Raw genomic sequence first — 17161 nt, 5'->3', positions numbered from 1 at the left:
CCAGTGACCCTTCCTCAGAACTAGGTAGGGATCACCGGACCCGAAACGTTAACTCTGATTTTTTTTCTTCACAGATGCTGCCAGACCTACTGAGCTTTTCCAACCACTTCTGTTTTTGTTACCCCAGCGTGAATGTTGTCCAGGTCTTGCTGCATTGTGGACATGGATTCCTTCAGTATTTGAGTAGCGAATGGTTCTGAACGTTGTGCAGTCATTAGCAAACGTCACCATTTTGGACCTTTTGATGGATGGAAGATGAACCAGCTGAAGAGGGAGTCACAGTGTTATTAGATCACGGATGGAGGTTGGGTCTGTAGGATTCTTGACGATGCCTTCATTCTCCATATATAGTTGTGTTTAATAAAGGCTCCAAATGTCCACACAAATGAGTGTGGACCTTACTCATCTTATCAAAGCAGTAACAAGCACAGAAGCTATCACAAGGTATCTTGATACACATACTTCCCTGTTTTATTTCAATGTGAGCAAAGAAAACATTGATTATACAGTAACAATGATAAACACAGTCAGGACTATTGATTTACATCTCACACAAATGAGAACTGTAGCTGCAGTTCTCTTTTCAAGAAGCATTTTCAAGTGTTTTCACTGTAAAACCTGGTTGAGACCATAAACTGAAATATATAGCCACATCATATGCATTTACCTCATCATCCTCATTGAACAGAGATTTTAAGAGGCCCCAGTACTCTCGAAGCTGATCATTGGCCGAGAAGAATTTGCGTGTACTCTCATTCTGCAAAATGGACTCTTCAGACACCAGCTTCTACATATAGAGAAAAGAGAGGTTTTAGTCATTTGGTTTAAGAATGTTTTCATTATAGGAGAGCTTCCTGGATTGCCTTTCATATTTTCTCATTAACCTGTTCAGGGATGTTACAATACACCTCTGGGACAAGTGGGGCATGAACTCAGACCTCCTGGTTCAGAGGTGGGAACACTACCATTGACACAATTGAAATTACCATAAGAGCCGTTATATACATTTGAATGTAAATGAGTATGTGCAAGCAGATCACAACATAGTGGTGGACTTGTTCCAGCAGGTAAATATATCAGAACTTCTTTATTCAAACGTACTTTTTTTTAAGAATGCGGTCATGGGATGGTTGGGCCAGCATTTACTGCCCATCCTCTATTTGTCCTGTGGAAGGTGGTGGTGAGCCGCTTTCTTGAACCACAGCACTCCTTGCGATGTAACGTTGCCACAACAATGGATCATAGTCCCAAAATTACTTAAGGATATATCACATTTTTAAGAGAGACAGCTTGACTGGTTTTCAGAAAAAGGTCATAAAAGCCAGAGATCTTGGAGGATGCAACTCAGTGACTATCTGGAAAATTCATGTGTGGTTTACACTCAGCCCTGAGAAACAGCATGGAATGTTATACATTGAGGGGTGTCAAGGAATTTCAGAGAAACACTTCAAAGGAAGAGATACAAGGCAGAAAGCTGAACCATCACCTGAGAGTCAATAGTCCCAAACTGTGGGCACAATGTACGGTAAAAGGAGGCAGAATAAGTGAAAAAGATGTCTGTGCTTGCTGCTGCCAGGAATACACAAGACAAGTGGTTAAAAACCAAATGCACATCTAGTGCAAGTGTGCTAATCTAATGTTCTAATGTTACTGGGCTATAGATTACTGAGAAGGTTATAGTTGTTGGACATTACTGCCTTGGAGATTTGACATTTAAAATTTAGCTCCTAACTTCTGAAACCTTGCAGCAGAATCTCCTTTCTAGTCCGATCAAAGTCTTTGGTACTAACATGGATGACAACAACTGGATTCCTCCCCTCTCTCTCCAAGTTCCTCCCAAGCCCCAAGGAGATGTCCTTAACCCTGACTCCTGGCAGACAACACAGCCTTTGGGACTTGTGCTCACAGCCGTATAGAACAGTTTCTATCCCCTAATTATACGGTCCTCGACCACTTCTATATTCCTGTTTATCCCCCTGCACCACAGTATCATGATCAGTTTGGTCATCCTCCATGTAGTTCCTTCTCTCATCCACACAGCTTGCAAGAACCTTCTAACTGTTGGACAATTTCAGGGGCTGGAACTCCTCTAGGGCTATACCTCAGGTCCGTTAAACAGCTGATACCTGTCTCACGTGTAATCACACCCTCCTGTCTTTGATCATCATCTAAGTTTGAATTAACTAGTTTAAAAGGTGCTCCTGCCTCCTGGAGCAAAATGTCCAGGTAACTTTCCCTATCCTGATGTAGCATAATGTCTGTAATTCAGCCCAGATCTCCCCAACTTGCATCTGAAGATCTTTGAGATACAAATGCTTGCTACAGATGTGTCTAGTATAGACCACCTTTTTATCCAGCATTACCTGATCTGCCATCCCTATCATACTTTATTTAAGTTATTAACTAATGACTCGAGTATCTCTGCTCTTCACACTTGAATAATCCCCATTCTGAAAACTGTGTGTTTTTTGTAATGCACCAGTACCAAATATATATCTAACAAGCATTTGTAAGAAAGAGACTGACTGGCAACATGAATACCAACTGAAGATCTTAATTTTACTTACAAAACTGGAAATACTCACTGATCAGCTGCTTTCGATCAAGGATTGTAAAGGGAATTTGTGCACAGAGCCTAAAGAGATAGGAAAGGTCCTTAATGAATACTTTCCTTCAGTATTCACAACTGAGAGGGACCTAGTTGTAGAGGAGGACGTTGTGAAACAGGCAGGTAGGCTAGAGGAGGTTGATGTTAGTAAAGATGATGTGCTAGGAATTCTGAGGAAGTTGAAGATAGACAAGTCCCCCGGGCCTGATGGGATTTATCCAAGGATTCTATGGGAAGCGAGGGACGAGATCGCAGGGCCTTTGGCGATGATCTTTTTGTCCTCACTGTCCACGGGTATAGTGCCGGAAGATTGGAAAGAGGCAAACGTCATTCCCTTGTTCAAAAAAAGGGAATAGGGATAACCCTGGAAATTACAGGCCAGTTAGTTTTACATCAGTGGTGGGCAAATTATTGGAAAGTGCTCTGAGAGACAGGATTTATGATCACTTGAAAAGGCACAGTTTCATTCGTGATAGTCAGCATGAATTTGTGAGGGGTAGATCATGCCTCACAAACCTTATTGAATTCTTTGAAGAGGTGACCAAACACATGGATGAAGGTGGAGCAGTCGATGTGGTATACATGGATTTAAGTAAGGTGTTTGATAAGGTTCCCCATGGTAGGCTCATTCAGAAGGTAAGGAGGCATGGGATAGGGGGAAATGTGACAGATTGGATTCAGAATTGGCTGACCCTTAGAAGACAAAGGGTGGTAGTGGAAGGAAAATATTCAACATGGTGCTCAGTTACAAGTGGTGTACCACAAGGATCTGTCCTGGGTCCTCTCCTAATTGTGATTTTTGTAAATGATTTGGATGAAGGAGTGGAAGGGTGGATTAGCAAGTTCATGGATGATACGAAGGTGGGTCATGTTGTGGACAGTGCGGAGGGCTGTTCTAGGTTACAAAGGGACATTGATAGAATGCAGAGCTGGGCTGAGAAGTGGCAGGTGGAGTTTAACCCTGGAAAGTGTGAGATGATTCATTTTGGAAGGACAAACTTGAAAGCAGAATACAGGGTTAACGGAAAGATTCTTGGCAGGGTGGAGGAGGAGAGGGATCTTGGGGTTCATGTTCACAGTTCCCCGAGAGCTGCCACCCAAGTGGATAGAGTTGTTAAGAAGGCGTATGGTGTGTTAGCTTTCATTAATAGAGGGATTGAGTTCAAGAGTTGTGAAGTTATGCTCCAGCTATACAAAAGCCTGGTTTGGCCACATCTGGAGTATGGTGTCCAGTTCTGGTCTCCTCATTACAGGAAAGATGTGGAAGCGTTAGAAAAGGTGCAGAGGAGATTTACCAGGATGTTGCCTGGAATGGAGGGAAGGTCTTACGAGGAAAAGTTGAGAGAGCTAGGGCTTTGCTCTTTAGAATGACGAAAGATGAGGTGACTTGATACAGGTGTACAAAATGATCAGAGGTATACATAGAGTAGACAGCCAGAGACTTTTTCCTAGGGTGGAGGTAGCTTTTACGAGGGGACATAGTTTTAAAGTGAAAGGAGGTAGATATCGGGGAGACGTCAGAGGTAGGTTCTTTACTCAGAGAGTGGTAGGGGCATGGAATGCATCGCCGGAAAGGGTAGTGCAGTCGGCCTCATTAGGGGCATTTAAGCGGCTATTAGATAGGCATATGGATGATAGTATAAGGTAGCGGTGGAGGTTAGATAGACCTTAGGTTTAGGGTAAAAGTTCGGCACAACATCGTGGGCTGAAGGGCCTGTACTGTGCTGTACTGTTCTATGTTCTATTTGTTTAGCAACTGAATGCTTCTCACCTTCCTCTGAGACATTCAACTCTAGCTCTCTATTGCAAGTTGCCTCGCAAGTACTAAGTCGCACTCAGTTTGCTGTTTATTTCTGTATCCAAAACCAAGGGCCTAGGTCATTTATTGAGGCTCTATTTTTAGCTAGTTCTTAATTGTGCTGCTCTACCAATGGAACCCTTAAAAATAAACCTGCTCAAATCTCAACTATAGAATCTAAACTCCAAATTTCACTTTAATGCCAACTACAAAATAAATTAGGTTAAATTAGTCTTGAAGAATTAAAGATTTAGACACTTTCTAACCCAACAAATGAATGTACTCCAGGTTGTTGTGTCAGGGGATTCAGTGATCACATCACTAAATGTCATGGGGAAATGGTTAGGATCTCACTCATTGGAGATGGGCATTGCATACCACTTGTGTGGAGTGAATGTTGCTTGCCATGCATCAGCTCAAGCTTTAATGTTGCCCATCATGGACAAGGGCTGCTTCAGTATGTGAGGAGTTGTGAATTATGCTCAACATTGTGCAAACATCAGCAAAGTTTGTCCCCCCCCGCCTCCAACCCCCGATTGCTGTTGACTCCAGTTTTGCTCAAGCTCCTTTAGGGCTCCACACTCGGTTACATGCAGCCCGTTGTCAATATGGAATCACTCTCACCTTACCCCTGGAATTCAGCTCTTTCATCCATGTTTGGACAAAGTCTATAAAGAGAGCAGGATCCAAGTGGCCTTGGCAGAGCCCAAAGTGAACGTTAGTGAGCAGGATATTGCTGAGCAGGTACTGTTTCATGGCACTGTTAGACGACCCCTTCCATCACTTTGCTGATGGTCAAGAGTAGACTGGTGGGGTGGTAATTGGCAGGGCTGGATTGGTTCTGTTTTTCTGTGCACAGGACATACTTGGGTGGTTTTCCATATCACTAAACAGATGTCAGTGTTGTAATTATACCACAACAGCTTGCCCAGGAGAGCAGCTAGTTCTGGAGCACAAGTGACCTGTAGAAGCTCAGTTATTATGTATATTTAAAGGGAAGACTGACAGATTTCTAAATATCAGTGAGGTAAAGGAACATGGGAATAGTGTGAGAAAACATATTGATGTGGACGATCAACCATGGTCATACTCAATGGCAGGGCAGGTTCAACAGGCTGAACAGTCTATTTCTGTTCCTTTGTTGCTATAAGGAAAGCATTGGTATATCAAGACTATTCTAATAGAAAAGCTGTTCAAATCGGATCTTCTTCACTCTTCATCATACCAAATTCAATAATAATTATTGAATACATTTGGTTCTCTAACCTTTAAAAACCCATTTAGTTGACATTCAATGTCTTCTTTGAATTTGCTGTCAGTTATGTCAGGTTTGATTGATGGGAGCCTTGTTCCAACCAAAGAATTGAATGTCTGAAAAAGAAGAACAAAGGTTTTGGTGGAAGGACAGATCAGAACGTTATCTTTCTGATTCTACAAACTACATTCAACTGTGGTACAAACTGATTGAGTCAAAGTCGAGTCTCTGACAAAGGCAAGAATACCCGGACGCTTAAATTTTAGAATTCCAAATTACTCATTTGTTCACAATACAAAGGTTGGCGTGGGACCTAAACTCACAATGCCAGGGGAGATGCTAATGTAGTAGTAATGTTACTGGCCTAGTAATCCATAGACACAGGTTAATGCTCCAGGGATACAAGTTCAATTCTCAGCAAAGCAGCTCATGGGATTTAAACTCAATTAATAATTCTGGAATATTAAGAATATCTTAGCAATGATGACCATGAAACCATCATTGGTCAAAAAAAGAAACACCATCTGGTTTATTCATGTCCTTCAGGGAAGGAAATCTGCCCTCTGTCTGACCTGTTAAACATTGGACTCCAGACCAATGTGACTGGCACTTCACTGTACACTAGAATGGCCTGGCAAGCTGCTCTATTCAAGGGCAATTAGAGATGGGCAAAAATGCCAGCCTTACTGGCGACACACATATCCCATGAAAGCACCTCTTTTTTTAAATTTCCACTCATACTGCATGCCTAAATTTTCATCTTCACTACATTCAGTAGTAACCTGGCAGCAAGGACTGGCATCCATTGCAAGACTTGTTCATACTCTGTCCCATATGTATGGGAAATCAGTTCAAATAAATTATTACCATGTGCCAAAGAGAAAGATCTATCCTCATTAGCTTATTATCAGGGTGTAATCATGTTATACAGGTACTAACATTTGAGGTTAGTTTGAGGCAAAGTGACCACAGGACCTGATCCTCCTGGAATTCTGCCCCACTCTGAGATCACACACTGGTTGCACATTCAGACTGCAGTCACATAATAGCATTATGGATACTACTGAAGCTACAAGTTGCCAAAGTCCCAGAGGCTGCCCTCTCAGCTGAGAGATGGATGACTGGTCTTAAATTGCACCTGAGGGTCACCATGCCTCAGGCAAGGTGGAGGAGCTGGGGTCTTCATAGACCTGAGCTAACACGGGAATTGAACACATGCTATTGGTGTCACTCTGTATATCAAAACAACCAGCCAACCAACTGAGCTAATCAAGCCCTGTTTGGAAACCTTTTTGCAAAAGGCCCATTAATCCAGACTCTGCCTTCTGTGTGGCTATGCGTACTGATACATTATCCCCATGAGCTCCTGTCTTGTGTAATATCCCTTTATATGGCACAATACCAAATGCATTCTGAAAATCCAAATACGTGACATGGTTGAGGAAACCACCAGAATTCATGGCCTTACAGCTCTACAAGAAACCAGTGCTTTCAGGAGGGAGTGGGAAAAAGGGTAGCCAAGTGGGGGGAAAAAATATCGAACCAACACTCAAGAGGATTAAGCAATAAGGGTGAAAACTGCTTTAATACCCCATTCCAAAACAGCAAGTCAAATTTCTAGACTGGTCACACAGAGTTGTGGAGATTTATTGACCATGATTTTTCATTTATAGGACCTACCTTTTTTTTTGGAAAATTAAATGCTCACTTCTGTATTTTTGAAGCAAGAAGCTGGTTACCTTACTGAGCTCTTTCTGAAGGTTCTCAAATTCATGGTATTTTCTCTGAACAGACCAGCATTCCTCCGCAACTTCCAGATTTTCTACATCTATTATACAAGTTGGATTCTTTATTTCGTCCCAAAGTACCTGCAAAACATGTAACATTAGCATCTTAAACAGGGAAATTAAAAAGTGTGTCTTCTCTCATGGGGCAGGCTAGAGATTGGAGGCACAGTTTAAAAACGGCCACCTTTATTGTGAACACTGCCACCACATGGCGCAACATGTGCGCACAAAAATACACACAACACACACAAATCATCGTAGCCAGCTGAGGATGCACAAAGCTATTGGGTAGGGTGGGGGGGGAATGTGGTATGAAGGCCACAATCAGATTAGCCATATATTGAATAATGAAACAAGCAAAAAGAGCCGAGTGGCCTATTTCTGCTCCTGATTTGTAGGTTCTTACGTCCCTTGCTCCTGCTAAAAAATGTAGTCAGCCAGGGCGGTCACTCTTCAATCACATTAGTTAAGGGAAGATTTAGCTCAGTGTGATTTCTCAGCACAAATCGAATAACCTGCAGACACTCTATGTCTAGATCCATACTGATGAATAACCACACAAGTGATGTCCAAAGTAGTTAACTCCTTATCCAGCATGTATCAGTCAGCACCTCCCTTCAAACCTTTTAAACAGTATGGAACCATACAGTCAAATTATACAGTATCAGCCAGGAATATTTCCATTACAACAACAATTTGCAATCATATAGCACCATGAAGGTAATAAAACAATCTCAAAGCACTTTGTTTTAAAGAAGTCATATCAGACTCAAATCATCGATTCCATTTTTCTCTCTCTACAGATACTGCCAGACCTGTTGAGTTTGTCCAACACTTTCTACTCGTTTCAGATTTCCATCATCTGTAAAATTTTGCCTTTACCTCAAGGCGCTTCACAGGTCTGTGATCAAATACAGTTTGAAAACACAATCTAAACTACTTGAAGACCTTTTTGGAGCGGATTATCAAACACTTGGTCATAAAGGAATTCCTCAAGGCCTGCCTTCAAGAATGAAGAGAATTAGAGAAACTCATGTTTAGGAATGCAAATCTCAAACTTAGGCTCACAGCAGGTGAAGGCACTACCATCAATGGTGGAGCAACTAAATTCAGAGATATTGAAGAAGTCAGAACGAAAGAGAACTGATGTTTCAGAGACTGTCAGGCTGGAGGAGATTACAAAAAAATAGGGAGGAGCAAGGTCATGGAGGAATCTGAAAAGATAGATGAGAATTTCAAAATTAAGAATTGCTTAACCAGGAGCCAATGAGGGTCAGCAAACAGGGCGGTGATAGGAAATGAGACTTGGTGCAAATTTGGGCACAGGCAGCAGGTTTAAATGACTTCAGGATTTTTTTTAGAATTAGAATTAGAATCCCTACAGTGTGGAAACAGGCCCTTCGGCCCAACAAGTCCACACCGAACCTCAGAGCATCCCACCCAGATCCATCCCCCTATGACCCACCTAATATACACCCTCTACCTCCCTGAACACTACGGGCAATTTAGCATGGCCAATCCGCCTAACCTGCACATCTTTGGACTGTGGGAGGAAACCGGAGCACCCGGAGGAAACCCACGCAGACACGGGGAGAATGTGCAAACTCCACACAGACAGTCGCCCGAGGCTGGAATCGAACCCAGGTCCCTGGCGCTGTGAGGCAGCAGTGCTAACCACTGGAGGCTAATAGACAGGTGCTCAACCAGACATTGGAATCATCATGTTTGGAGGGAATGAAGGTATACATGAGGGATTCAGCAGCAGATAAACCAGGCAGGACAGAGCCAGGCAATGTTATGGAGGTGGAAGTAAGTGGTCATCACTATGATGGAGATTTATAATAAGAAGCCCACTGCAAAGTCAGATAGGACTCCAAAGTTGCAACCAGTCTGGTTCAACCTCAGAGAGCTGCCAAGGAAGGGGATGAAATAACTCCACAGAGGCTGGTATCCCATCACCAAGTCACCCTTGACTCTGGTACTGCCTCAGTATCTCTAACACTCCTCTTTTTATCTGTCAACCAGCTCTCATTGATTGGACCAGATTAACAGCCCCAATCAGGGGACTCATATTCTATAAGTTCCAAATGGTTATAGTCAATGCCTAGCGAAAAATAAAATTATAACAGGAATCAAAAACGTGATTCTATAAGGCTTTTATTTAACAGGATATTCTAAAAGAAAAGTGAATTCAGACAATCCAGCCACTTCTTAGTCAATCTGTGAAAACAGCACAAGTTCACAATCTCACTGAGATGGGTCTGTAAGTTGGCAAAAGTGAGAAATATTAAAATTTGCACTAATGGAATAGGGGGCAAGTTGTTGCACTGAAGCCTGGATTATCAACAGCAGAACTTTTCTACGCAGTATTGTATTTCATATTAAAGGACCTAATGTGGGAGACTGCTCCATTCCACAGCTCCGAGCCATTACCTTTGAGGGTAGAGGATAGAAGATTTTAGAAAATGAAAGTGATTGTTCTGGTTTAAATTGTAATATTTAAAAAAACATTAAAACAAAACCAAACAACCACAACACAGCCTTCAAGAATGACGTGTACTTTAAGAAGCTAATTTACAACATACCTTTGAAATAGTGATCTTGCAGTTTCTTAGTGATGTTTCTTCATTTTCAGAGGGAATAAGGCTGTTTTCTTTCAGCCATTCAAGCATCTAAGTTTAAAATATACAGCACATAAAACATTTATCTAAGACATCACTGGCATAAACATAAACCCTTTTTGATTTTACTGCTGGCAGATCCTTTGGTTTGGATAAAGATTTTAAAAAAAACTATTACTGGCAAGAAAAGCTCATCACACAATGGCCAAGATGAAATTAACCAGTGCAAGTTCAATGGGGAATCTGGGTGGCCTACAAAGAGCCAACAAACTGTGCACATCACCATTACAGCAAGGAGCTGAGCTCCACTATCATGAGGATATAAAATTGATAAGCCCACCCCAGGAAGGCAGTGGACTGGAACCAAGATTTCCTGGGATCCTTTCTAAGTCTTTTAGTTACTCTCAATAACTGGATGCAAGATTGATAGGTAGACCCAGAAAGGTACAGGAATTTACCTTAATTAGGGACTGGGAGCACACTAAAACCAAGAATGGAATTTCTTTATTTCCAATATTCACCATTATGGGAAGCCAGTCCCGATTATTCCTCACACATTTCATCTAGCTGCCAAACTGAACTTGGTTCAATAGTGGTGTGTTACAGTTCACTCTGGGAGTCTGATTTGCTGTGGCAACATATACCCTTACATAGTTTTGTGGCCCAGAGCCGCAGATAGTAATTTGAGAAGTGCTAATATTTTTTCAATCACATGGCTGACTGGGAATCTCTCCCGCTCTCACACTGGCATGTATTGGAAGGATTTTGGTTAGGCCACAGCTGGAGTGCTGCATGCAGTTCTGGGCATTGCACTGCAGGGGTTGCAGAGGAGGTTCACCAAGATGCTGCCTGGGATGGAGCAGTTTATTTGAGAGAGGCTGGATAAATAGGGTTGTTTTCTTCAGAGCAGAGAAGTCTGAGAGGAGGCTTAAAAAACACGTATAAGATTCTGAGGGGCATGAACAGGATGGATAGGAAGCAGCTGTTCTCCTTAGTCAAAGGGTCAATAACTAGGGGGTATAATATTAAGGGGACATGTCTTGTTTTGTATGATTTTAGGACCATAATGAATCCAGTAGCATTTAGTGGGTTTTTTGCACCTTAAATACGTGAGTAGGAACACATCATCACCAAGTTTTGTAGAACATTAGTTGTTGGTGGCATCAAATAAGACCAGGCCTTCTTGAAAAATGCCCAGAATTAATCCATAAGTGTCCTACAATTTGAAGAATCCTTACTCAAAATAAACCTTGTTCCTGGCTAAAACAGGTTAAGAAAAACTTCCTTTCCAAAGTAATACAGGAGACAATTGAGGCCATTCCAATATAGTTACACCCCTCTTAGAAATATCTTGCAGGAGAAAAAACATAATTTAGAAATACTTTAAAAATCTAAAGGGGAATAAAAAGTTTTCATCGTGTACCACCAATGTTAAACTAGACATTGACACACCGACTATAGATTACTCTTAAAGGAATTTCCCACAGACCTCATCATGAAATTTGAAACCGTCTTCTTCAGCAGAATCGTCAATACTGTCTTCCAAATTGGACACATTCGCAGGAAACGATCTAAAGTTCTGGTCAACATCTTCATGTTCAGAACAAGACTGTCCATCAACTTCATCTGTGTAGCCAAATGACGACCTGGTTTCAGTACTCTTCTTTCTAACTCTCTCAAATATTTTTAAGAACTTTTGTACTCGTTTCAATGCTTGAATGGAACAAACACTCCAATCAAAATAAAACAATAAAATCACTGAACAATTCCAAAATGTGACAAAGTCATCAGAACCTCCTTCTCAGGAGCATTGTATACAGTCCCACTGAATTTGAACTGACTCATGAAAGCAAAAAAAAATGAACCATGATTTCCATTATCCTGAAGAGCATGGAGAAGATGAAAATTAAGTGAGTGCAGTAAAGTTTGTGTGCATTGAGAAAATAAAATCTATAGGAAATTGATATAACAGAAGCATCGTGACAGCATGTTTAGGGTGGAAAAGTAACAGAGAAGTTCATTGAGTTAGAGAACATTGATCTTCTGATTTCAAGACATTCCAGCATTCAAAAGGGCAAGACATTGTAAACTAGATAACCACAAACACAGGTTTTGTATAAAGTCATCTGATGGTGACTTACTTATGTTGGGTGTCAGTTAGATCAGTTGGCTGGACAGCTGGTTTGCAATGAAGAATGACATCAACAGTGTTGGTTCCATTCTCATACTAGCTGAGGTTGCGACAGAGTCAGAGATGTTCAGGACAGAAACAGACCCTTCTGTCCAACTCATCCATGCCGACCAGATATTCTAAATTAATCTAGTCCTGTTTGCCAGTATTTGGCCCATTTCTCTCTAAACCCTTTCTATTCATATACGCATCCAGATGCCTTTTAAATGTTGTCATTGTACTAGCCTCCACCACTTCCTCTGGCAGCTCCTTCCATACACACACCACCCTCCAGGTGAAAAAGTTGCCCCTTAGGTCGCTTTTAAATCTTTCTCTTCTCACTTTAAACCTATGCCCTCTAATTTTGGACTCCCCCCTTGGGGAAAAGACCTTGACTATTTACCCTATCCATGCCCCTCATGATTTTATAAACCCCTACAAAGTCACCCCTCAGTCTCCGACGCTCCAGGTAAAATAGCCCCAGCCTATTCAACATCTCCCTATAGCTCAAACCCTCCAACCCTGGCAACATCCTTGTAAATCTTTTCTGCACCCTTTCACTTTTAATAACATCTTTCCTGTAGCAGAGAGACCAGAATTGAACCACAGAGGTCCCATCTTCTCAACTCCACCCCTTGCCTGAGGTGTGGTGAAGCTCAGGTTGAATTCCTCACCAGTTGTCTCTCTATTCTCTGGGTCTATGGTAACTTATACATGTTTGTGTGTTCATTAAGCAGCAACTTGTCAAAGATTTGGAGATACCTAAAGTGATGTCAAATGTCCTACAAGGTGTACAGCAGGACAAAGCTGTAAAAAGCAATTGACAAAGCAGTGTCGTAGGAGAATTACTCACCTTTTTTGCTCCATTTCTTTTTCTTGTTTGCCTTAGGAATACTACAATTTGTGCAAGAACAGAACAATAAAATTTCAGCTTCACACATAAGGGATACACAGGCACAATAATAATTCAACGCATCTTATGTCTGATACATAAAAATAAATTCTGTGGCATTATTCTGAAGAACAGCAATGGAGTTCTCTTTGCAGTCTTGGCCAGTATTCAACAATCACGACTAAAAACAAACTGTTGAACTTCCTACATTACAACATATCTACACTTCAAAAATACCTAATTTGCACTGTGGTGGCTTGTAACTTCATGTTTTGATAGATGCTACATAAATGCAAGTGTTTTCTTCTAACCATCTCTCTCCACCATTGGCTAAATGAGTTTATCCAATCAGTGGAAGGGTGAAGCACAAAATCCCAATCCCCAAGCTGTGTGGAATTATCTGATCCAGTTAGCTACAACCGGCCTCACTAGTCCTACACTAAGGAAGCAAAACTAGCTGCCAAGGATAATCCCTCCTGATTTTTATCCAGAAATTCTGGCAGGTGCATGTGCATGAATGTCAGATAAGGACTGTTTTGGACCCACCTACAAACCCTTCTCCAATCCTAGGGTCTGTTGACTTTCATGGGGGCCTAATTTTAAACCTTGCAACCGGGATCAGAGTTCAAAGACGAATGGGGTCAGAGTACAATGAGGCCTCACACAAAAATAATTTTTATTCTAGCAGGATGAAAGGTAGAAAGTGCATCATGCATTCCAAAAGTGCTACTCACTTGATTTCATTTTTTGTGCCCATTTTTGGGGAAGGGTTTTTAACGTCTTCAACTTCTTTAGTTTCATCTGAATCTTTATCCAAAAATTTGATCAATGTCTGATTGATAAAATCCACATCACAGACCGTGTTTATCACTTCCTCTAAAACTGTGCAGTTGGGAAATATGTTGGAGTAAAAAAAATTAATTTGACAATGAATGTTTCTTTTCTCATGGCTTGGGTTGCATCATAGCAATATTCTTTTAAATATAATAATGCCTTATATGCATACACTATTAGTTACCATGCACATCAGTCTGAACTAGGCTGACTCATGCTGCAGTGCAGTTCTATGGGCACTGCTTACGTTCTTATCTTGACTATTGCCTTGCTAAGTAATTTAGGACACTCACAGCATGTTACGGCTGCAAGGCTGTCTTTCTCGGCATGAGTCACCTTCCGGCTGACTTCAGCTTATCCAGCCACACATCTCTCAATTCAATATCTAAACTCAGCACTAGTTAGGGAGATTGGGTGTTGAAGTCAGCAAAATCACAGGTATTCCATTCCAGGAAACTGCCATGGAATTTCAATCTTGCGCCTTCCTTCAACACCACAACGCATTATATTAAAAAAAATTCTGACAAAATCACAGCGTTAAAAGATGCACAACAATTTTTATTGTCAACCAATGCCGGTAGTAATATTTAGCTTGTCCCATTCTGCAGTATATTCAGTGAATGGCCTGTATGCTATAGCTGCAGGTGGACCAGAAAGCAAGGCTCCAAATTTTCGGGATAGAGCAGGGTTGCATGTGGCATAAACCAGCCAGTGACACATAAACCAGTCTCTTGCAGCTAAGGGATCAGGATGCAATGTTTGCATGTTTTGTCACAGATCCAAGCCTCTCATTGCCAGCATCCTCCCAGAGCCATGATTGGCATGAAGTGAATTATTTTCTCTCTGAGCATCGTTAGCCTATACAATTGTCTTTCTAAGAGAGCAGTACGGGGCTGGATCATTCAATTTATTCAAGGCTGAATTAGAGTTTTACTCAATTAGGGAGTCAGGGGACATGGGGGTCAGGCAAGTGAGACCACAATCAGGTCAGACCTGACCTTATTTAATGGAGGAGCAGGTTCAAGAGCTCGAGTGACCTACTCCTGCTCCTAAATTCCTGTGGTTTTGTGCTCTAATAGATTCCAGGAAATGCAGTGCATCGGACTGAATAAGTGCTAGCATCTCCACCTTTTGATAAGTGGATCTCTTAAAACCAACAACACAACAACCTCACAGTACACCAACTAGATTCACTAAGGCTGATTCCAGAGAGGTTCTGGCCTGGAATCTTCAAGCCGCCAATCCAATTGGTTTACTTTTAGCTCAAGCAAGATAAGCATGTCGAGAGTTAACGAAGCATAATAAGAAGCTTCTTGAAGAAGAAACACAACGCAGTTTGTTGCATTAAAATAAAAGAACAAAAGATGCTGGAAATCTGAAACAAAATTTTTTGGAGAAACTCAGCAGGTCTGGCAACATCTGTGGAGAGAAAGCAGTGTTAATGTTTTGAGTCCAATGACCCTTCTTCAGAACTGAAATTAGAGGCATAGAGTCATATAGCACAGAAACAGACCCTTCCCTCCAACCAGTCCATGCTGACCATAATCCCAAACTAAACTATTTCCACCTGCCTGCACTTTGCCCATATCCCTTCAAACATTTTTTAATTCATATACTTATCCAAATGTCTTTTAAACAATGTTAACTGTATCTGCATTCGCCACTTCGTCTGGCAATTCATTCCACACAATAACCACTCTGAGTTAAAAAAAAAGTTCCCCCTCATGTCTTTTTTAAATTTTTCTCCTCTCATCCTAAAAATATGCCCCCTAAGTCTTGAAATCCCCAACCCTAGGGAAAAGACACCTGCCATTCACCTTATCTATAATCCTCATATTTCTATAAACTTCTATAAGGTCACCCTCAACCTCCTATACTCCAGTGAAAAAAGTCCCAGCCTATTCAGTCTCTCCTTATAACTCAAATGCTCTATTCCTGGCAACATCCTGGTAAAGCTTTTCTGAACCCTCCCTAGCTTAATAATATCCTTCTTATAACAGGGCGAGCGGAACTTGGCGCAGTATTTCAGAAGGGGCCTCACTAATGTCCTCTATAACCTCAACACCTATACTCAAAGGCCTGAGCAATGAAGACAAACATGTTAAATGCCTTCTTAACCACCCTGTCTACAGTGAAGCAAACTTCAAATAATTATGTACATGAACCCCTAGGCCTCTCTGTTATATAGCACTACCCAAGGCCCTACATTTAATTGTATAAGTCCTTCTCTTTTTGTTTTACCAAAATGCAACACGTTGCATTTATTCAAATTAAACTCCATCTAGCACTCTTCAGCCCATCGACCCAATTGATCAAGCTAGGGAAAGGTGGTATTTATGGTTTGTAAAAGTAGATGAAAATGGGTTGGCTGTGCAAGCCACTTACATATGGTCTTCTTATCAGCTTTTCTTTCTGCTGAGCATAATATTGTCCATCCCTTAGTCTCTTGAACTGTCAGTCTCTCACTCCTGTCCATCCTCCCTATCCTCTCACTCCTTTCTCCCCACCCAGACCCCCTGTCTTTGGCATAAATACCAACTTTTCCTCACAGTCATCAGTTCTGAAGGGTCACCGGACTCCAAATGTTGATTCTGCTTTCTTTCCTCAGATGCTGCCTGAGTTTCTCCAGCAATTTGTTTTTTGCTAGAGTTTATTGTATTGTGGATAAACCAAAACAAAAAATGACTACTTTAAGATTTTCGAAGATGGCCAAAAAAACCTCAAATTTCTGAAGGTGACCAAGTATCATACTGGAATCTACAACTTTAACCAAAATCTCTGATTAGGTCAAAGGACAAATGATAAAATGCATTTATTTAGTACCTTCAACACAGATCCAATGAGCCAATGTAAGTCACCAAACACAGGGATAGTAGCCAAACAGGAGTTAGGATAAGGGAAACAAATATTTTGGATGAGCCAACATTTACAGGGGCAGAAGACAACACAGTAACGTACATTTCCACACAGCACATTCACAAGACCCTCACTTTAAAATTTCTTTCATGTTTTAGCACAGCCAGTGCTGGTACCTGCCTTTCAGTGCAACAACCTCCTTCAGTACTTGTTGGTAAGTATTTAATTTCCATAATGAATCCGGAAGGAGATTGCCTATCAGGGTTTCTGCAGCCTCCCTCAGAAAAGACACCTCTTCTTGTCGAGTTTGGAACATCTTCCCTCTACAACCAGACACATT

At 41.4% G+C, this 17161-nt stretch overlaps 1 protein-coding gene across 2 annotated transcripts in view; it reads right to left on the bottom strand.

Annotated features, from left to right (window-relative positions):
* Positions 1-17161, bottom strand: part of si:rp71-46j2.7 (sorting nexin-25) — a 66645-nt gene that overhangs the window by 28023 nt on the left and 21461 nt on the right. The window contains exons 4-11 of one of the 2 annotated variants that reach the window (XM_020513573.2): positions 17002-17144; positions 13866-14013; positions 13093-13133; positions 11559-11782; positions 10034-10120; positions 7401-7529; positions 5673-5777; positions 668-787 (exon numbers count right to left, since the gene is read on the bottom strand). In XM_020513573.2, the coding sequence (XP_020369162.2) occupies positions 668-787; positions 5673-5777; positions 7401-7529; positions 10034-10120; positions 11559-11782; positions 13093-13133; positions 13866-14013; positions 17002-17144 (997 nt within the window). The remainder of the gene's footprint in view (positions 1-667; positions 788-5672; positions 5778-7400; positions 7530-10033; positions 10121-11558; positions 11783-13092; positions 13134-13865; positions 14014-17001; positions 17145-17161) is intronic. The other variant, XM_048605036.1, reaches the window with a different exon arrangement.

Source organism: Rhincodon typus, chromosome 14 (assembly GCF_021869965.1).
Source record: "Rhincodon typus isolate 14 chromosome 14, sRhiTyp1.1, whole genome shotgun sequence".
Taxonomy (NCBI): Eukaryota; Metazoa; Chordata; class Chondrichthyes; order Orectolobiformes; family Rhincodontidae; genus Rhincodon; species Rhincodon typus.
This window is presented reverse-complemented; position numbering and strand designations above follow the sequence as displayed.